Here is a 22,343-nt window from a genome sequence, read left to right as displayed (position 1 = left end):
AAAAAAAGAAAGGATAGCAGATAAATCGAACTAATCTGTGCTCGTCTACAGTGTGTACAAAGTGAGGGGAACATCTGTATTTGATTAGCCGTGTCTTGAAAGGTTGCTAAAGAACGGACAACAGTAATTTCATTCATTAAAATGGTTACTGTGAAATTAGAAATGTAGTGGTGTTAAATATTGTTGACCTTACAATCTGGAGAACATTTTCTTTACTTTAGCTGCTGCTAAAGTAAACTCTTATCTTGTTGGACCTTTTTTCTGTTTGACTCACCTGTCTCACAGAGGGTTTAGCAGAATTTCTTGTAATGTGACTGGATGACATCATGTGACTTCATCTGGTCTTTTCCCAGCATATCAGAACATGATAAAAAGAAATAAGTTCTTGTGTAAGTAATGTTACTTCTAAGTATAAAAATGCGTTAATATGCATGAACATATGTTTTAATTTGGAGCTAAATTTTGGTACTGAACAACACAAACATAAAATGTCTTATTTTGTTAACCATTACAGTTATTGTATGTTGATCCCCCAGTTTGTGTGAGGAACTCACCACCCTGGCTGCTGATTGGCCAGGTATCTCAACATTTGTGTAACTCAGACAAATCTTTTGAAGGTCTTCCCTTGTGAAACTGATATAAATACTTAAAGACAAACTGCATTGAGTATTCAATACTCCAAAATGATTTGGCTGGCATTTCTCCTGTCCTGCTTTGGTATGCATAGACAACATTCACTTTTGTTTTTAAACTGTGAACATTAACGTTGTCACTCTGTCCTGCATTTATGATCCTGTGTTTTCCAAAAGGGTTGATTTGTGCAAATGAACCTTTAAACTATAAGGTAAACAATGGAAGGGTGATAGGAGGCAGTGATGCTAAACCAAACACCTGGAAATGGCAGGTAAAGTATTAATTATGCTTCTGCTGTAAAATTAAAATCAAATACCACATACAGATGTTCACTCTTTGGTTTTTCTCAGATTTCTCTGCAGCTTGATTTATACAATGAAGGATACTTCAGCCACATCTGCGGAGGCTCCATTGTTGATAGTTTCTACATCATGACAGCAGCTCACTGCATTATAAGGTGGGAGTTTCTTACACTGGGCATCTGTAGGTCTACCATTTCTTCTTTGGTGCTTGATAAATAAGCGCATCTGATCATAGTGTGTTTTTTTCTCTCTGTCTTCGTCAGCTCGGATGTCAGTCAGTACCGCGTGGTGGCTGGTGAGTACACTCTGTTTGAATATGAAGGCAGTGAGCAGTTCACCTCTGTGGAAAAAATCATCATCCATCCTGACTGGAATGGCGATCTGGCCAACGGGTAAAGGAGCAGCTAGCAATATTTAATCTCTTAGTTTAACCTCAAACCTGCACACATAAATGTGAGCTGTGCTGCAATAATGAAAAAATGTAGTACATGAAATGAGTGACTTCTAAATGGTATGCTATATATTTTTTTCTAAAATGATAAATGACTTATACAAGCTTATGGTGGTAACCTACATTGTAGTCACAGCTGCCTTGGAGCAGACTGACAGAAGCAAGGCTGCCATACACTCATTACCACCTGTTGCTCTGGCCACCACCAGCAGGCAAGGCAGGTGAAGTGTTTGTTCAATGACACAATGACAAAGAGTGAGTGGGGATTCAAACCAGCAACCCACCGGTTACAGGACAAACTCCTACCTCCTGTCATCCCAAATGGATTTTGGCATAATGGCATTTTTTCCACACTTATTCATTTTTGTAACTTAATAAAACACTAGACATGTGCAATATAAAATATAATTGAAATAATATTAAATGTATTGGATACAAAGCATTTTTAGGTAATTTTCCATTTGAACAGCCAACAGAAACTACAACTGTTGAAAAACCTTCATTTGCGACATTTAATTTCACTCTGGGGTTAAGAACGTATATTTGAATTGAATTGAAATTAAATTGATCAAATTAAAATTAAATAAAAACAAATAATCCAACAAGATAAAACAGGAATTAGTATATTTTATATTTGCTGTAGTTGCTGCTGATGTCTCTTTGTATATATATATATATATATATATATATATATATATATATATATATATATATATATATATATATATATATATATATATATACTGTATATACAGTATATATATATATATATAGATATATATATATATATATCTATATATCTATATCTATATATATATATAGATCTATATATATATAGATATATATATATATATATAGATAGATAGATATATAGATATATATATATATATATATATATATATATATATATATATATATATATATATATATATATATATATATATATATATCTATATATATATAGATCTATATATATATATATAGATAGATAGATATATAGATATATATATTATTGCATTGGTAAGGCTAGTTATTTTTTCTATTTCCCTCAGCAATGACATTGCTCTGTTGAAGCTGGTTAATCATATCTATGACAATGGTTATGTGGAAATCACAAACCTTCCCTATCCGGACCAGACGCTGCCCCATGGCTTCACCTGTTACATCATAGGCTGGGGATTAATGGACTGTGAGTAATAATCATGTACAAATTACAAATGCACAAACAGCCCATAAAAATAGAAAAAAATATGTTAAAAAAAAATGTATTTTATGCTTACAAACTCAGATAATGGAAGCGTCCCTGACAAACTGCAGGTGGCTCCTTTGGATGTAGTGGAGCATGCAGTCTGCTCCCAGCCAGAGTGGTGGGGCAGCAATGCTCTTAAAACGATGGTGTGTGCTGGAGGCGATGGTGTCATATCTGGTTGCCAGGTTTGTAGACAAAGACGTGGTTTGTAAGATAAACCTGAAAATGAAAATGTTTTGTAAATGATTTTCTTCATGAACTAATAGTTTTTCTATAGGGGGGAACAGCAAGATCATCAATAAAACTAAAAATTTTGCAAGGGCTAATGTCTAACATCTGGCACTGTGGTTCTCCAAATTGGAGGTGGAGCCCCACAGTGATGGTCGTGAAACATGATATAAGATAAGAGATAAGATAAGATAAGATTTATTTGTCATTGTCATCAACAGATTACAACGAGATTGAGATTTGCTCGACTCGAGTTAAGATGCAGGTTATGTTATACAAAGATAAGGAAATAAGTAGTACAAAATGAGAAATAAATAGACATCAGAAGATGGTTGCAGCGCCTGGAGGTGTTGCAACAGAATTTACATTTTTAACAAAGTGGTGTCAAGAGCAGAAGTTCTTATGCCTTTGAATTTAGTGCCATGATTGCCATCGGGTAAAAACTGTTTTTTAGGCGATTTGTCCTGGTTTTTATTGCTCTGTATCTCTTGCCTGATGGCAGCAGCTGGAAGAGACCATGGCCAGGGTGTGAAGAGTCATTTAAAATGTCCAAAACTTTCTTGTGGAGCCTGGAAGTGTAAATCTGTTCCATAGTGAGGCATATGAGGCAACCCAAGGCAAAAGCAAATTTTGTGTCACCGTAGGTGTCAAACAGCAAATCAAAAGTCCAAACTGTTGTCAGTATGACATGAAAGTGCACCTAGTTCATTTTTAATCTTAAAACTTTTGCTATAAAATTGAATTGAATAGAGATTATTGTTATCCTGTTGTGGAACTGTTCCCACTACTTTGACATGGAAATTAGGTCAACAACCAGATCAAAATAATATTCAAAGCTAATTTGCATGATGTGATTAAATATAATATTGGTTGTAGGTCTCATGTCTAGCTGAACATTATGCGTTTATTTCCTTTTCTAAACAGCAATGCTCATATATGTCCACTATTCGTGTTTGGGGCAAAAAGTTTCTGGAAATATTTTTGTGGGGTTAGAAGCTATAACGTTTTGGAATCACCGATCTGTGCAGAGTTGTGCACTTTGTGAACTAAAAGTGTATAGAGTTACTGTATGTAGTGCATATGAATGATGATAATTTCCCAGGGCGACTCTGGAGGTCCCCTGAACTGCTTAACCGATGGAGTTTGGAGAGTCCATGGTGTGGTCAGTTACGGTCCGGCCGGCATGTGCAACCAAAAGTTCAAACCAACTGTCTTCACCAGAGTTTCCTCCTTCCTTCACTGGATTTATTCGGTAAACAACATGAAGCCACCAGAATGAAATGATATTTACCCAAATTGATGAATGCTGGGTCTATTTGACTTTTTTCTTTGTTTTTGTTTTTTCAGGTGATAGATCAAGCTTTTTAGATAGAAATGTGTGGACTTCTAACATGCATGTGGCATTAGTAAAATAAAAATCCTCTTATGTCTCAGTCCTTCACTTCAAATTCTTGAAAAACTCCAAAGTGTGTCATGTTTTCACCACACAGCACAACATTCCTCTTGCTGCAAGAGCCTGACACTCCTTTTACGGTCTCAGAAATGCATTCCTTATTGAACTTATTGCATGTCCTGTTGCTGTTTTTGGCACACACCCAGAATGCTGTATAAATGTTCATTGGTTCAGGACCAACAAGGTTATTATGATCTTGATCTCCTGACCTCCCAAGCTGCAGCCTGAGATGATGGAAAATTCCAAAGGATGTTTTTAAACCAAAGATCACAGGAAACCGACGATTTTCACTTAAATAGCATGTAGGTGAAATGTTTTTTCTTGAGTTGTCAGGATCAAGGAAAGCTAAAAGATTTGTGCAATTTTCGCCTAGGATCCAAGCTATACTAATTGTGACCAAATGTGAGCTAAAAGCAGTCACATACTCCCCCCGCCTGGAATTTCTGGCCATATGTTTGCGGTACTCTGGGAGACTAGAGCATGACATCATATTGGGTGTTTTTCCATTTTCTTCAGACATGGAGATTTTTCACAACAGATTTTAGGGTATTGTGTGAAAAATAATATTTTTTTAAGGAAGGTGAAATAAATTCTGAAAATGTTTAAAATGGCTTGTGCACAAAATGGCTTCTTGACCTCATAAACGATCTGCATTATTAACTTTTATAGGTCAGGTTGACGTTCGCAGTGAAACTTGACATTTTACATCTGTTACATATTAACTTAGTATATATTTTTTTGGTTGTGGCCTCCTCGTTTATGTCTTTTTCAGCTTTGGACATCTAGAGACGGAAAGTTTTGCCCATCCTTATTTGCAAAATAGCTCGGCCTCAGTCTCATTAGGTGTTTGATAATATCAGGTTTTAATTTTTTACCACAACTTTTCTCTTCTTGTAAACCTGGACCATGCAGAAGAAGCTCTGGTTGTATGTTTGGGATTGTTGTCCTGTTTGAAAGTAAACTTCCTCTCCAGCCACAAGTCTTTTGCAGGCTCCAAGAGGTTTTTTTTTCGTTCTTATTTATACTGAGATTAATTTATTTAGGGGTATTAAAGTAATGGGGACTTTTTATAAATGCACACGTTTTTTGCTAACATGTATCTTCTTTTCACTTCCATAATGCACTACTTTTTGTTGGTCTGTCTCATTAAATAATCAGAAAAGACATGAAAGGTTATAGCTGCAAAGTGAAAATATAAAAGTTAAAGAAGCTAAAATAAATGTATCAAACACATGACAAATCACACAAACAGCTAGGCATTTACAAAAGAATGCTTTTTTTTATTATCATTTGGAGGGACAAGCTGTCAAAATGGCTTAGATGAAAGAAAAATGATTTTGAACAGCAGATTAATGTGTGAATATGTAAAAAATAAAGCAGCTTTGTTTGCTCTGCAGGACCTTTTCAAGCAGAAATATGCACAACACAAAAAGGCAAAGAGAACGTAAGACACATTCTTTTGAAATAATAATAAACTGTACTGTAATATATTACACTGATAAACACTCACTGATGTCATTTCTTCATGAGATTGAATGTTTTTTTACAAGAGAAATTATGTTTGCTGGCAAAGAACGGTGCCAATCTTTGTGGCATACGAACATATACAGGATGAAATTATTACAAAAAAAAAAAGAGGCAAAAAGCGAATAATACATTTCCAATGTGCATTCTGCACTTTAAAAAAAAAAATACAATTATTCAGAAGAAGTTTTAACAAATAGGACCTGCATGCATAATTTCTAAAGGGTCCAGAAAAGGCTGTTGAAACAGCCGTGGAAAGGGTGAGGATATGTACATCAGCTCTCTAGTGTCCCTCAGCTCAAAAAAAGTCTTGTTTGATACTCAATGAGGCAACTCTTCAAATTTCAGGGTTCGGGATTAAAAACCGTATAATATATGCAGTTTTTAATCCACTAAAATACAAAAAAACCAAAAAAAAAAACCTTCGCATTTGTGTAATTTCTAACATATTTTAACCCAAGTCACAGACTTCCAGAAATACTCAGAGTACAATCAAATAGATTTTTTGCAATTTACGTTTTAGTGGCTTTTCTCTAAGATATTCAACCATTTGGCTGCCTATTAAAAATACTTCAGAATGCACTAACCTTCATAAGCATACATTTTCTCTATAATTCATATATTACAAAGGTCGTCTCAGATCGAAAATTATTAATTTTGCTTTCTTAATAAAATATTCAATTTGTCAGTGATTAGAATTCTTTCATCCTACATATATTAGAAAATATTAGTGTAATTTTTCTATGGTTATGTTATAGGCAGCAATACAAATAGAACCATAATTTTCTTTATTTGTTTCAGTGATTAGGGAGATTCCACAGTTTTCAGTCCCAAAAGCTTAAACGGAAGCACTGCGCGCACACCTCTGGTCGGCATGGCTCCCCTGATAAACAGGCACATCCAGTAAACTTCACGACAGCCCACGTTATTGCCAAAATGTCTTTAAATTAAATAACTCATAAAATAAAAGACAGAATAACTTAAAACAAAGTGTTAAGAGAATAGATATTAAATACTTTCGGATGGACTTGTGGTCCCATCAGTGGCGGTTCTTGAATGAATGACATTCTGTGCAAGCTCTTCTTTCTGCCAACCAATCAAAAATCCACAAATCCAGCTGGGGTTGGATCAAATGCAATGCAGTTCTTCATAAAGCACGTAAACTAGTCACCCTAAAGACAGCAGGAAGAAGGGGGCACTCTCCCACGACTTCACATGCATAAAAAACAATATAAAACTTGTTCAGGGCAGAAATGTAATACTTTCTAACAGTTTCTTGAGTGCTCCCCTTTGTAATGTCGCCCTGGGCAATTGCCTATATGAAACATCAAAAACCGCCACTGGGTTCCGTTTCCCATAGCAATACCTTAATGTGATAATGAAAAAAAAAAAGGAGGAAGATTGCACTTTAAGGTAAACAAACCACAGTGCTTTGTGAATGGAGGCTTCATCTGAAATAAATAAAACCATAAAGGAAATAATTTAAAACAAAATAAAATACAGATACAGCTTCCTTTTTGTTTAAGAATATGAGCAACAATACCAGCCCATAAATAAGAAACTCCATAATTTAGCATCAAACTGTTGAATCCATCCCAAATAACCAAAACAATGCCTATGCATACATAGTTATTTTCACAGATAAAGTGCTGATCGAGGAGCTCTGAGAGGATTTTTTTTTTCTTGTACCTTAAAAAGACCTTTTGAGATGAAGACTTCAGCTTATCTTTGCTCAAGTCATCTCCAGAAAGGAGGGGGGGGGGGATGCAAACAGAATTACTGTACATCTCAATCTGACTCGGGTTTCGTATGAAGGCAATCACAGCAATGGTCACCACACATTGCCTCCAAAAGCTAGAAAGCTAGAAAAAACTTTAATTCCCTGAGGTGAACATTCAGCTGTGTTGAGATTTACACCCAACCTGGAAACAGTTTTAAGGGTGATTCCTGCTCAGCGAGCGGTTGGTGGTCTTAATTTGGTTAAAAGAGCTTTCTTAGGATTCTCTGATTTCTATTGGCCTGGTCAAATTGATCTCTGTCCACTTTTAACCCCTAGCTGCCATCTCACACAGCAATCATCCCAAACTGCTTTGCTAACATTTTGAAGGCAAGTCTGGAATCTGAATATTTAATAGGCAAAAAAGAGGGAAATCACAGCTTCCTCATAACACATTGACATCTTATGTGCATTTTTCAGTCCTCTTCTAAAGCCCCCCTTACCCCCACCTCTCTCTCTTGTGGGTTTTTCCTTTCTTACATAGTTCACATATTTTGTCAAACTTTCACAGACTCCATCACAGACAGTTTCATGGCTTCCTCCATCAGCTGATTGTCCGTAAATGTAGCAGGGGGCTCTGGGACGGATTCTGAGAGGCCGATCAGAGATTCCAGCAGGCAGGTCCCCGTGTCGCTCGCTGCGGGAAAACTGGGGTAGCTAGGCAGCTGAAACTGGAAATAGTTGTCCATGTGCTCGTACTCCTTCAGGGAATTATAAAGCGAGCTGGGCCCCAAGCACGGGAAGCCATCAAAGAACTCCAGGTCTGACTCCGAGGAGAGGCTCAGGTCCATGTCGTAGCTCGCCGAGCGATCAATGCTGGGAGAAGGCGTGTGCGGGACGCTGCAGCTGTGGAAAATGCCGTTTCCCTGGTTGGCGTTTTCATCCAAGAGTTCTGAAATGGCCATTGCTCGATTGTCTGTGTGACTGTCTGTGGATTCCAACAGCGCAGCGTCTATGTTGTCATTTTCATCAGCAAAGTCCACAATGCTAAAGCTACTGAACGCCTCTGTTGTTGGCTGTTGCTTCTGTTGATTTGGGCAACAAGTGTTTTTACTGTCCTTATCCTCGCTATCCCCGCTATTCGTATCGTTGAAACTCAATATCCGGCTCAGACCTTTCTCGTCGACCTCCAGCTGGCTGTGATGCTTGCACTGGCTCTCGCCTGCCTCAGAGTCCTCACTCTGACCAGATGAGTCCGATGAGTCCGTCATGTCACTGCTGCAGCTGTTCTCTCCGCCTGCCATCAGCTCTGAGCTGAAAGGGAAGGAGGGCACCGCTGGTAGCTGGGTGTTTGCGTCTGTAGTGTTTTCCTCCTCCTCTTCCTCTGTGCTGGACTGCTCCTCCAGCCTCTTCTCCAGCTCCAGCTTCATTATAGTGTGGATGTAATGCGTCTGTACACGGTTAGAGTTGAACTCAATTCGGCCCTCTGTGTTGCCACAGCCGTCTTTGGTGCAGCCACATGGGAAAGAAGAGTGATCCATCTACAAGGAGCAGAAAGAAGCTGTGAAATATTTGCAACAAAACCTTTCATTTGAATTCTCTTTGGTGGCAGTTACCAGCAGGAAATTTTAGGTAATCTTTTATTTTTTTGTTGTTTTTACCTGACATTTGATGCCCGCAAGGCTGCAGCTGCACGTTTCAGGCTCGCAGAAGCCCTGGCAGTCACAACCGCAGTTCTCCCTGGAGAGCCTCAGCTCGTGCAGCTGTCTCTTCTCCTCCTTGTCGATCTTCTTCACACCAGCTGCTTTGAGCAGTGCATAACGTTTCTTAGATGGGAATGGCTGGAGGAAAGAGCCCTCGTCCAGGTTGGCACTGCTGATGTCTATGTCTTGCTCGGGGATGTCGTCTAATGTAAGCCGATCTGCCTCCTCACATTCCTGGGTTCCGTTTTTTGTCAGCTGTAGTAGACAAAAGGAATCATGTGTATTTGCTACCACAGACAGGAGGCTGAGGCCCAGTTAGTAGATTTTAGCCAGAGGCATTTCTCACCTTCATTTTCATAGCATCCAGCTTCTCTTCCCGAAGCCTATCGAGGAATTTTTCCCTGCGCAGGACCCGTTGTTCCGCAGCAAATTCTGCAAGAGTGTATGAACGCCGCATGCTGTGGCGCTGCATCATGCCAAGGCTGCAGCCTCCTCGACTGGGAACACTGGTGAAGCCCTGGCACCGTGGGAAGAAGAACACAGTCACCTGGTCGAATGTGACGTTGCCCCGACGTGCTCTTTTGGATTTCTTCAGAATGGATGTTGCTATGGAAGGACAAGAAGAAGAAGATTAGAACACATAAAGGGTGATCCTACATCATTTTCTACCACTAGATGGCATACTGCTCCACATCTTTGTGCTGGTGCTGCTGGACAAATTGTAAAAGGACACCTCTGTGATTCATTGACCTGGCCTTATCATGTACCCAATTAAATGATACTGCCAAGAGAAGTCTGACATGCGTACATCCTGTAAAGTGAAACCCAAACTGCTGAGAATTAATCTAGCTGTACACTAGCGTGCGACCAAAGGACGCCCAGCTCAGGAATTTCCCTTTTGTTAGTGGTGAACGCAGTGGAGGAAGCACCAAGGATCACTACATGATCAGTAAAATCCCTGGGGCTTCCAGGTGGGATGGAAACCTTCTCACCTGAATCATGATCCACACATTTAAAGGTCATTAATAAGCTATACCTACAAATAAACCACAGTGGGGGGATGAGTGCAGAGCTGAACTTTAGTGTAAATTCTACTTACTCCATCAAGGAATTTTCAACTTTTAAGTTTCCTTTAAAGTTAAGCAACCTTTCCCACTGCTCAAGCTCCAGCAGCCATTTTTAATAAGAGTAGCCTATGTGTTTAAAGAAAAGTCTGGTAATCCCCTGCCCATCTGGTCCCCATTACCTTTGTTTTATGGAAGGGAACTCCACACAGAGTCCCTGTACAAAATCAAAGAAATGTACAAAAACCAGTAGCCTTTCTGTGACTTTTTTATTACAGTTAAAGTGGAAAGTTTGGATGTTCTTTAAGTGACGTTCTTAAAAGATATTAATCCATTATAGTTCCCTTGTATCTAGTAGAGAGTTGCTGTATCAAAGTGAGTTTGTAGAAAAGTGGAAGGTAACGCTAACAGCTAGTTGGTTAGGTTGCACAGTTTTGGATTACCTATGGAAAGTTTTGCACTTTATGACTACATGTTAACCTTTTACCACCACGTAATTTTGTTCCCACAGTAATTCTGTCTACATTAGGTAAAGGACATATTACTGACGACTTCAAAGCACATTAAATTATCCCAATAATGTGAAAAGTTTATGAGAAAAGTGTTCTTTTGCCTCAGTATGGGCAACCAATAAACACAACAGCCTTACTGATTCGTCTGATGTGCTGCCAGGGGTAATACAGATCAACCCGAGTGCCAGGTTCAGCTTCATATCCATCCATCCCACAAGAGACAAACAGCACCCACTCTGTAGCTTCCAGATTAACTATCTTTGCGCAGTGATATCTAGCAAACAACTTTCTGTCCAACACAAACACCAAATCATAATAGTCCACTCAATCAGATCTTCCAAGTAGGCTTGCATGTCTGCTTCCTCCACCGGCCCCACACCTTTTTTCTATCCCTTCACCCAGTTTCTTCCAGCACCTGTGTTGGGTGCACGCCCAGGCTTCAGACAAGGCGCTGTGTGTTCCCAGCCTTGGCAACCTGCCATGCTTCTCTTCCTGGCTTCCTGCCCCACCATCCTGGAAACCTTGCAACCTTCTCCCCAATACACAACACAATCCCCTCTCTCCAAACTCACCACCAGTCCCCCTAAAGACTCAGCCGGGTCCAGACAGACGTAAACACCCTGAAGCTGCTCGACCTAAATCTCTGAAAGGAAAAGTGAAGCAATAGGTCTATCTGCAAGGTTCTGGGAGGAAGGTGGAAATAAAACCGAGGTGAGCCGCCCCCGTGCTTAATGTGATTAACCGTTTTGCAGCTTTAGGGCATAAAAATCATCAGAGGTGTTCATTGTAAAAGTCTGGACCCATTTCTGCAAAGTGTTTCATCGGATGCCAGTGGCATAAATTGCTAAAGCCGTCTTGTATAATGTTTGGGTTGCAATCAGAGTTTAAGCGGATGCTGAAGACAAGCTGAGAGAATGCTTGAGAGAGAACACTCACTGTTGAAATTTGTTACTGGGGAGCACGGGTTGCTGGGATTGGAATCCAGGGTGTCCGAGTAACAGCTCTCCCCCTCCGAGTCCCAGCCCGAGCAGGCGGAAGAGAGGGAAGAGGGCGAGGGAGACGAGTAGCATGGGTCCTCGTCCACCTCCTCAAACTTCCTCTTCAGAAGCCCAGTCATGGCGTCTAGTGTGAAGAATCTGTGTGAATAGGCAGAAAGACAAGGGTTATTAGCACATTATCCACACCACTTAATAAAAAGCAACACGGGTTTCATCTTAAGAACAGGATGTACTGCAAGTATCTGTTATGCTTTTGTGTGGACACAAGACTTTTGCACAGCTAGAGCAGCAAAACTGAGTTCTGTGCACTGCCATCTGACAGTGTCCAGGGATCCAAGCCTCATGCTGCAAATAATGGGAGTTAGCCATGGTGCAGGAAGCAATCAATCAATCAATCCTTATTTGCCTAAGTCAACAATTACTGGACCCTTCACCCTCTTACAAATCCCATCAGCTCAGCATTGATTATACAGACAGGCCACACAAAGGTGACCCAATCATCCAACCACAGATATTCTTTTCAAGCAGGTCAAGGCTAAGAGCAATTTGTCACTCGTCTTCTTTGTCTTCATGTGGAATTTTTACATGAACAATGATGCATGGAGGAATTTTGGGGGTTTTTTTCGGATTGTTGGTATGCAACTCATGCATTTCTTCACGGCTCCCATGAGAGAGTCTGCTGGCTCAGCGATAAGAACAATAAATCCTTTAAAAATAAAAAGGGAGGAGAAAAAAAGGAGAAGAAAGAACACCATTTATCCACTAATCTTCCATAATATTGCCTCACACTGGTCAAACCTGGTTGATGTGTTTAATTCTGAACTTGAACCGGCTAATAAGTGTCTCAGAACTCGAGCAGTTGTAGGAAAATATCGAAGCACATTAAAAACTTGCATTATTTGCTGAGATGGCAGGGTACAACTTGGACATTTTATATTCATGCGACAAAAAGATGTCCCCGCGGTTCTCTGCCAATTCTGAAAAGGCAGTGGTGGACGCTGTATAGTACAGGTCATCATTTTCACAATCTGGGACTGAGCCTAAACTAGGAGGGGAGGAGAGAGGAAGGAAGAGAGGGGAGTGGGAAGACACCACTGGGCTCTGTTCCAGTGTGGACACTCCCAACAACTATGTGGGATGGAGAAGGAGATAATTTCATCAAACTGTTTTCCCTACCATCACCCAAAAAATAAATTATAGCACTCTGGTTGAGAGTGTGTTAAAGCACTGGGTTTCAGCTACAAGAGTGCCATGTGGAGGACAGTGAAGGGGGTGAAAGAGTAATTGAAGGGTCCCTACTTCTGTATCTGACTCAAACTGATACAGGAACATCATCAGACTCCTCACACCCTGTCTGTCGCTTTTTTTTGTCAGAAGGCATGCAGTAGCAAAACCTCAACAGTACAAGACTGCTAAAACAGCTTTCTGCAACAAGATGTTGCAATGCTGAATACCTGTTAATATTATACCATACTTCATATGACTGCTGTCATTTCATGTTGGTTTGACTATTGTCACACTAATCTGTGAAATGATCAGAAACAATATTTCTTTATGATTATCAATTGTATCAAATTTTCTGCCTGTGCACTCACTGCAGATCTTCTTCCGGCTGCTCCAACTTAAGCTAACTTTGTGGATGTGACTCAATTTTTGGGTTATTTTCAGCTCTGTTTGCTCAAATGTTTTCACAGTAATACCTATAATTTAGCAACAAAAACTCAATTAAAAGGTAAGGTTGTGATAATTATAGAGAAGGGATCCTTTGCATTTGCAAGTGAGCTAAATTTAAGTCTTACTAGGCCAATTATTGTAGGCTCAGCAACACAAACGGCAGACCCGTCATGTCAACAAACTACTGCAAGTCGTCGCTCTTTGAAGGTGCCAAAAAAAGGCGAGACAGTCGGTTTACAGGAACTTCCACTCCACGTGCCTGTCCTATCTTGTATGAACACTGTACGAGAGTCAATGCTCCAAGAAGGGACAGAAAAAAAACTAAGCAGGTAGAGGAGAAAAGAGTCTTTTATCAGCATACTGCAGAGAAGAATAGGCAAAATCAGTGGTCAGTGGTGACAAAGATAAAGATGCTAGAGTCAAGGGCAAAAGGTATACACTTTTGTAGTAGTAAGGGGGAGATGCTATTATTGTCTTTGCTGTGGTTGTCCAAAGTACACACATGATGAATGATTCACCTTGCAATAGGTCAAGCCGGCTTGAAACAACTACAAAAAAAAAAGGCTTCCACCAAACAGTAGCTAGTGAGAACACAAGCCACTAATTTCCCCCTCTGTGAACGTGTTGGAGCACAAAATAATCTCCAAATGCCTCGTATCCAAAACGCAGGGGGCTGGGGAGAGGGAGTGGATCTGCCTTGAAACAATTTCCAAACACCTGGATGCAGCATCTGTTGCTTATGTGTTCACTTTATCAGACAACATGTGTGTTCCAAATGTTGCGCGGTATCAGCTCACCTCACATTTTACCATCAGTTCCACCCCCCAATTTTCTGCAAAAAAAAAAAAAAAAGGAAAACAAAGCTATGAGGCATCCTCCAGGGAGCACATAGCGCCAGCTAAGCAAAGTCTTTTTAATTAAAAGCTGCAGTGAGACAGAAGGGGGGGAGGAGAGGGAACAAGGTGGGTGGATGAGGAAAAGGGGGGCAGTGGTGTCAGAACTGGGTCATTGTCTCTTGACTGCAGTCTACCTGACACATTGATTTGTTAATCCTGTTCAACGGGCAGAAACAATTGCGAGAGGTTAATCCCAGCAAGGGACGGCTTGTAGTCAATCTGGAGCTTCTCAGCCACTGCAGCCACAGAGCAAGGCCAAGGGAGCACGGATGGAGCAGGAGACCAGGAGTAAAAGGAAAAAAAAAAAACAAATCTGTCTTGTAATGAGTATTTTGCAAGAGGGTGGAGGGCGAGGAAGGAAAAGAACAAAGATACAAAAAAAAGAGGGGAATCGAGAAAAGGCAGTGCCTTTGAATGCCTACCGCTCTAAATGGAGAATGGATGGGATCGGACAGCTGAGCCAGAGAGAAGAAGCGCAGCATGTTTTCAGCGAGCACTAAATTATGCATTGCTGTCATTCCATCAAGCCACACGCGGGCAGACAGATAAAGGACGCATCCGCCAAGGTGCTCCCCCAGCCAAGTTGTCGAAGAGTTGGGGAGATAAATCTCTGGCGAGGAGATTTGTCACCAGAAGTACTACACAGCTCAAGTCAGACGCAGAACTATGTCAGTGAGACGAGATTATCTCAATACACGCACAGCTGTGTGCTGTTCGTTTGACTTTAGAATCCCTTTACCTTATCTGGAAACATAAGTTATTGTCCCCCTAAAGGATTTGTAAGTAATTTCAGTGGATGACATCTGGATGGAAACAAAAGGTTCCAATGATGAGCACAACGCATATCTATGCTTTTCATTCAAGCAAATTCCATACAAATTTGAAAATGGCATTTAATGACTTCAATTCTAGTTCAAATTTCAGAAAAGCTACTTCAAAAACAACCACCTTAATCTTGGCATTTGTTGGTAAGAAAAACTTAGGGTTAAAACACATTTCTCCATGTTTAAGTTCCATACTTTTCCAGACTCAAATTACCCAGAACCTCGGTCCAAAGTATACTGAACTTTGTATTTACAGGAGACATTTCAATTGAGATGGATGGATAGAGACACTGAATAAAATCTGGAAATACAAATGTTTTCCACTCCCTTATGTCTTTTCCCATATTTATGCAAACAGAAAATCCTGAATCAAATTCCAGACCTTTCCAGTATTTCTACGTGTCACAGGAACTCCAGTACTAGAAGCCTGTTGAATCCCCCCCCGTTACCCTGCAGCCCAACAGGAGAAGTCACAGTTGACTTTGCCCCTTGCACTGTCTGTCCAGCCCCCTTTGCAGCTGATAACAACATGGGTGGGAGCGACAAGTTGTGCTAATCTTGGCCCGCTGAGAGCATTTACATGGCACACTGACAACCTCGCAGCGTCTGACTGACTGAGTGCTCATAAAATGTGATAATGATGAGCCCGGGAGTCCTTCCTGCGTGTGCGGGAGTTGTGTCTGGGCAGGTCAGCCCCCTTCTCCCACAGAGCTTCAGGGTACAACACCTCTCAGGTAACGGATCAGAGCTGCAGAAATGAAGGTGGCCCCGACTCCTGTTCCTGCCCAGCTGGGTAAATTCTGGCTCATTATTTAAAGCCCAAGCTGTCAGTCAGAAGTGCTCCACCTGCTGGAGCAAAGCAGAAAAAGCACATCTGCTGGGTTTTTTTTCCCCCTCTTCCTCCTCTTTGAGCCTGTTGTTCTCACTGAGGGCTCGCTGTGTGACTGTGCCACAGAAACATTCTGTTCCTCTGCTTCGCCCCGTGCACATAGCGATTCCAAAAAGGAGAGGTGGTGGGAAGAAGGGGGAAGGATTGTACAAAACAAATAAATAATGTCATGTCTCCAATCCACAGGAATTCCACTCTGGCAGCGCAGCTCCAGCTGTAACAGTGGGAGAAGAACACAGGCTCTATCTAACCCAGATGTGCCTTCTGCTGCTAAACGATGGAAAGTCCTGCTCACTGAGAAACATGAGCTTTTTGCTTTTTAAAAGCCACACCTGTCAGGTTATGTGCTCGCATATGTACCTCACACATGCCCTCAAGTTTGGTGCAAATTTAAAAGGAATGGTCCAGTGATGCACACAAAGTATAAAACCATGACCTGAAACACACAACGCACAAGATAAACTTGTGTTCGTAAACATTACAGCTGGCCAGCAACTTTTGGCAGATTATGACAGATGCTGAGGTATGTGAACATTCAATTTAAAATTGATCTATTAAAAAAAGAGGCAGTGTCCATTAATGAGCACATAAACAAGTTAAATGTAAAGGTATCCGAATTAGGGCTTCAGATAGTTGTAATTTGTAGTCTCTGTGCCGGATATAAGCAGACATCCAATGACCAGTTTCAGAACTTTAACTGATACAAATCTGTTTTCTGAAGTTTTCCATTTGATTGGTTTCCTGTATGATTCACCTCTTGCAAACTGAATGAGTAGTTCCACGGTTTGCTCACACAGATCAGCTAAATATGCTTTGCTGCAGTTGTACAAAATAAAAGTAAACCTTTTTGAAGGAGGAATTTGATTAAAGCATACAAATAAGGAGGAAGAATGGAGGAAAAAATGCTCAAAGGAAAAACGTCACATCTAATGTGATTTTGAGGGATTTTACCATTTCTGACTAGTAGCTGTAAAATCTAGGGAAGGCTGTTAAGGCACATGCAGACTTGAGAAAATTTCTATTGCTCTGGGTGTGTATGTGTGCAGGGAGGAAGGGAGGAGGAGGTTGTGGGTTCAGGGGTCATGCTCCAGTCTGGGACACTTGCCGTATGGAATGCTGGGAGAGGACAAAGCCAGATGGGAGCTCTCTCTGTCTCTCTCTCTCTCCCCACTGCTGCTGTGTTCAAGACTGTCAGCCGACTCCCCTCGCTCCTACCCCCATCCCGTCCTCTTCCCTCCTTCTCCTGTCTGTGCTCCCAGCACAAAAGCGTGGGGGCCCAGCCTCGCCTGAACTCAGCTTTCTTCTGCTGCTTCTCTCTCCCAGCTGGCATGGAGTGATACCAAAAGTGTGCAAGAGCTTCCTGAGGTTGTGAAACAAACAGAGAGTGGTGCACAGGAAGCGGCCATCCAGATTGTCTGATGCGCCTGACAGCTGCAGCCACCGCAAGGTTAACTGAATACAAGATAACAAGATGGACATGAGGCAGTTAGACGGTGGATGATATTTGCCTTGGTAGATTCAGGGATGCCATCAAGGGTATCCAGGGGAACCAACAGTCACCTCTATAAATTTGTTGACCTCTTTCCACCTCTTCCAATTTACATAATTTTTATGCAAGGCGGAAAAAAAGAAAGACCATTGATAAGGATTTTTTTTTTTTATTGAGAATTTCAAAAGACTCAGTCTTGATATGTTACCTTATTACAAGAATGGGTGTTAATTCCTAATGGGGCTAAATTGATGATCCAATGAGACCCAATTATGACTTTCACAATAATGCCAACTGATGCTCTTCAAAATCATAGACCTAGTGTTATGTATGTTAGACTATTGCTAGAATAGGTTTCAGCTTTTAGTGGATCTTAACCTTAAAAAAATAACAATTAGGAAAACCACAGCAATTAAAAGCTCATCGACACTAAACTTTGTGAAGCATGTTGTAAAACAACAAGAAATTAGCTTAAAGTATTAATTCTAGCTTCCACTATAACATATTAAATAAAACAAATGCCAGAAGTTCTGTTATGGCTTAGTTTTGGTGACCTTTCCAATTTAGATTAATAGTGCCCCCCTTCTGGCCACTCTGTGTAAAATTCTCTGGCTGCAAATGAGACCCATATGGAATAGAAATTGTTTGAAAAAGTGGGCCCATATGGATCTGATGTGTTGTGCTGCATGAGACATATGAGGTGGCCAACTGGTGTTGCCTGCAAGAGTTGTGTTAAATCAACCCGAGTGGGTTACATAGGAGAATCCCGCTGTGAACCTGGGACCACTGAGTGCCCGTCCAGTTTGAGTTAAAATCCATGTAGTCTACACATACTGGCAGAATACTTTCCCTCAAAGACACAGAGCTTTTGTTTCACCACTGCAATACTGTTTTGTTAATTTTAAAAATATATATATTTTATTGTTCTACAAGATGAGACAAGGAGTTATTTAACACTAATGTGCATTAATATGAAAAGCATGTACCAATCAGTGCTGAACAGCAAGGACTAGAAGCCTTTCCTGTAAACAAAGGATCATTCAGACCAAGTCAAAAAAACATGATTCCAAAAATGATCCGGGTGAGGTCGCACTAGAGACGACTTAAAGTATCTCTGATATACATGTGGCTCAGATAGCTTTCGGGAGAACAATAAACGATATTAAAAAAAAAACAAAACCCAACAACAAAACACATCCAGCACATGTAAGCTGATCATCTGCAAATTAACTCATACATTCAGAAATAACTGCTTGTTGTCATGCACAACTATTAGTTCAAACAAGAAAGTGCTCATTGAACGTCCACCTGCCACAGATCATTCACTTTAAAAGAAATGATATCCTAATCAAATTCATCAAAAATCAATTATCAAATCCACTCTGCACATGCGCAAACAGAGTCGCTCCCCTTCACCCCCAACCACCACCCCTCCCTGACCCGATCATTCCTCGTGATTAATGCTAATTCTAATGACAGCAGCCCTGTCAGCTGGGCGCTCACATGTAGTGCCTTCAGGAGTCGCTCTCGTTACAAGAAGCGCACCAGCACCACCGAGGTGAACAACTCCACACACACACACACACACATACACTACACAGAGACTCAATACACAAAGCCAACCTCATCAACAGTTCATATAAATGAAGCCACGAGCACAAAATACGCTATATAGTTGCGTTCAACCACTAAATGAGAGCTGTGGAATTAATACGAACCAGAATAAGAGCATAAAGGAAGCAAATGAATGAATCCGATTGGCTGGAATCGCGACTCGGTCAACTTATTATTTTTAAAATCTTTGCCGCTACCTTTGTTTGTTAATTTTTGCGTCGATAAAAAAAAAAATGTTGCTAGATTAAAACTCACTTTAACAGATTAAGTGTCCAAGCGCGTCACAACAATAAATTGCCAACTTGAGCGACAGTCGTTCTTTTAAGAAATGCAGCAAAGACAAAAAAAAAAAACCCTTAAAATGAACCAGTCACAATGGTTCCCTTGCGCAAACCATGTGGAAATACTTGAAACCGATCAAACAACTAAAAACATTCAAACAGAACAAATAGATAAATTACGCCGCTCAGTAGCGATACTCACCAATTTAAGTATCCGATCACCATTGGGAATCAAAGAAGGACTGGATAATCAATCGATGGGAGAGTAATCCGAATGAGCACAAGAAATAAAATATGTGAATTTAAAAAAAAGGAGGAAAAAAAAATAACAGTGCGCGAATCCCCGCATATATGTATGTATAGATTTGTGTGTATGTATAGACAGCTCTCGCTGCTATTGTCTCCTGGGCTCCGCACCAGCCGAAGCGCTTCCCTTGTCTGAAGCAGACTGCCGAGAAGCGCAGCCTTTTTCGTCAGTGGAAAACTCCCTCCTGGCGTCTGGTCTGACGCAGGCGGTGACACAGGGAGACTGCCCACGCTGCTTCCTGCCTGGCTGCATGTCCTCCCGTGTTACTGTACCCCGATTACCTACTTGAGAAAATAAAAGAGCCATGTATGTTGCTTCATTTACACAAACCACACCAGAGGCTTGTTTTTCTTTTTTTTGGGGGGGGGGGGTGGGTAGAATATCTTAACAGGCAGGCAGCAGTGTGTGGCTGATTTGCAGTTAAACATTGAGTATGAAGCCGTGACTCTAGTGGTGAGTTTGTACAATCATTTACAGATTTACATCTAAATTATCTTTAAAGAGTGATGCGATTACTCAGCAGAATACCATTTGATACGTGAGTTGCTAAAGTATTATTGGTGTGGCCAATGGTTGCATTTCAGGGAAAACACTGACTAAGCTGTCTGAGAGTATGACTCACGTTCTTTTTAGACGGAGCGCACAACTGAAGACTTTTTTTTTTTTCAGAGGAAACGCAATCGTTTACCATAACAAACAGGAATTACCTTATTGTGAACATTATAGGGGAAACAAAGTGCGTTAACAAGAATTGACATGGAAAAAAAGTGAAGAAATTTACACTGAAAGCAAGACGTACTTTGCAAAAATAAAATTTGGATTTAGGCAATAAGTTTTAAAATGCACATTTGAAACAAATTATTTTTTTTTAAATTACTTGACAGGTAATGTTGTAGGTCTTGAACTAAAAAGGTTTTCCAACTGATTGTCAAAAGTTGGATCAGTTTTACAATACTTTCCATTATTTCTTTGCTAAATATCTTATGAAAAGTATTAGAAAAGCATGTGCATGTGACCAAAAGTAAAACTTAAAATTAGAAGGTTTTTGTTTTATTTCCTAGAAAGTCATATATTTGGACATATGAGGTCTTCATCTAACAGTTCCACTATGATTCTAGAGCTGAGGAGCATAAAAACGACATTCTGACAACATCGTTTTGTTCCATTTATCCTCCCTAGGTCCCAAAACACAACTAAAAAAATGTGAGTAAATCAGTCTTTTAACTTTACTTTCAATTTACCACTGTCTGGTGACTTTTAATTAGCTACCCTTGACTTTCTTTGCTCTCTGGAGTATAAATGTAATGTGACAATGAAGTGTATTTCTCAAAGCCACTCTTTAAATCAAGTAAGACAAGAAAAGAAGATGTCATTCTCCATGATATTTCCATGCTTTTCTGTACATATCTCCCATGAGTGACCAACAGGAAAACCATTAAAACTGTAAACACACTCTAATAAATAACCAATATGGCTAAATCTGCATCATCTTTTGCTTTTTTTTTTTAATCTTTGAGCATATTTCCTGTTGTCAGATTGGTTAAGTGATTTTTTTTTTGTTCCACAGGTTATGCTATAATCAGATCCGAGTGTGAGAAGTTGAAATTGAACTCAGCTTTCCAAAAAAGGTGGTTAATCATAGTTAATTCATGACTTAACAAAAGGAAACTGTCACACAAGAACTATATTTTAATTGTTTGTATAATTATCTAAAACATGTAAGGGTGACAAAAAAAAGCAACATCTGGGGAAAAAAAATCTGCAACTTTTTTACAGCACTGCAAACATAAAAGCAATTTAAAATAGTAAAAACATAGACTTTAAAAATAAATATAGGAATTGTTTCAAAGACAGGAAACAAACATGCACATACCATATAAGGGACTGACAAACAAGCAGCCAGTCTTCTGTAACGTCATAAAGTGATGACGATACAGTAAGCCAGCATTTGTGCTTTCGTTCTTGCTCGTCCTTCCTCATTTTTCAGAAGGGCGTCAAACGTGTCAACAAGTAATCCAGACATGTACACGTGCACAGGTGCAGCAGCAAGACATTTATTCTTCCCTCATATTTTATGCTGTGCAACTTTGCAGATTGAGAAAAAAAATTGAACAAACAAGTAGGCCAAACAATAACTGCAGAATTTATTTGTGAAATACTTTAAATTTATTGGAGCATGTGGGATCCCAACATGATGTTATATGCTATTTCATATAAAGCGTTATTTTAAAAAGATGTTTCTGCAAATTATTGGTAGGTCTGTCTATGGATAGACTAACTAAAGTCTCAGAACAAATTTGCAGGCTGTATCATCTTGATTTAGAAGGTTTTATGTTACATTGCTTTTATTTTACTTACTGTACTTACCTATGCTTGCAGGGTAGTTGTGGGTGGGGCTGGTGCCTATTATTGGGTGAGAGGCGGAGTACACCTAGGACAGGTCAGAAGTTTATCACAGGGCAACACTGGAACATGCCAGGACAAACACCAATGAGTACACACGCTCACAACTAAGGACAATTTAGATAGACCAGT

General features: G+C 40.1%; 2 protein-coding genes across 2 annotated transcripts; one reads left to right on the top strand and one right to left on the bottom strand.

Annotated features, from left to right (window-relative positions):
- Nucleotides 1-173: 173 nt before the first annotated feature.
- LOC116712218 (chymotrypsin-like elastase family member 2A) lies at nt 174-4,299 on the top strand. The gene is made up of 9 exons (XM_032552098.1): nt 174-389; nt 515-717; nt 810-904; nt 984-1,090; nt 1,199-1,327; nt 2,439-2,575; nt 2,675-2,820; nt 3,966-4,115; nt 4,211-4,299. Exons 2-9 carry the CDS (start codon nt 684-686, stop codon nt 4,229-4,231), a joined length of 819 nt encoding a protein of 272 aa, XP_032407989.1. The 5' UTR covers nt 174-389; nt 515-683; the 3' UTR covers nt 4,232-4,299.
- A 1,270-nt stretch (nt 4,300-5,569) lies between these two features.
- On the bottom strand, nt 5,570-19,957 carry csrnp1b (cysteine-serine-rich nuclear protein 1b). Its single transcript, XM_032551243.1, has 5 exons — nt 19,704-19,957; nt 11,773-11,972; nt 9,607-9,866; nt 9,219-9,515; nt 5,570-9,098 (listed from the first exon to the last, which is right to left on the bottom strand). The coding sequence occupies exons 2-5, from the start codon at nt 11,951-11,953 to the stop codon at nt 8,115-8,117; spliced, it is 1,722 nt and encodes a 573-aa protein (XP_032407134.1). The 5' UTR covers nt 11,954-11,972; nt 19,704-19,957; the 3' UTR covers nt 5,570-8,114.
- Between the last annotated feature and the right edge of the window lie 2,386 nt (nt 19,958-22,343).

The sequence above is a fragment of the Xiphophorus hellerii genome, chromosome 21, assembly GCF_003331165.1.
Source record: "Xiphophorus hellerii strain 12219 chromosome 21, Xiphophorus_hellerii-4.1, whole genome shotgun sequence".
Classification (NCBI taxonomy): domain Eukaryota; kingdom Metazoa; phylum Chordata; class Actinopteri; order Cyprinodontiformes; family Poeciliidae; genus Xiphophorus; species Xiphophorus hellerii.
This window is presented reverse-complemented; position numbering and strand designations above follow the sequence as displayed.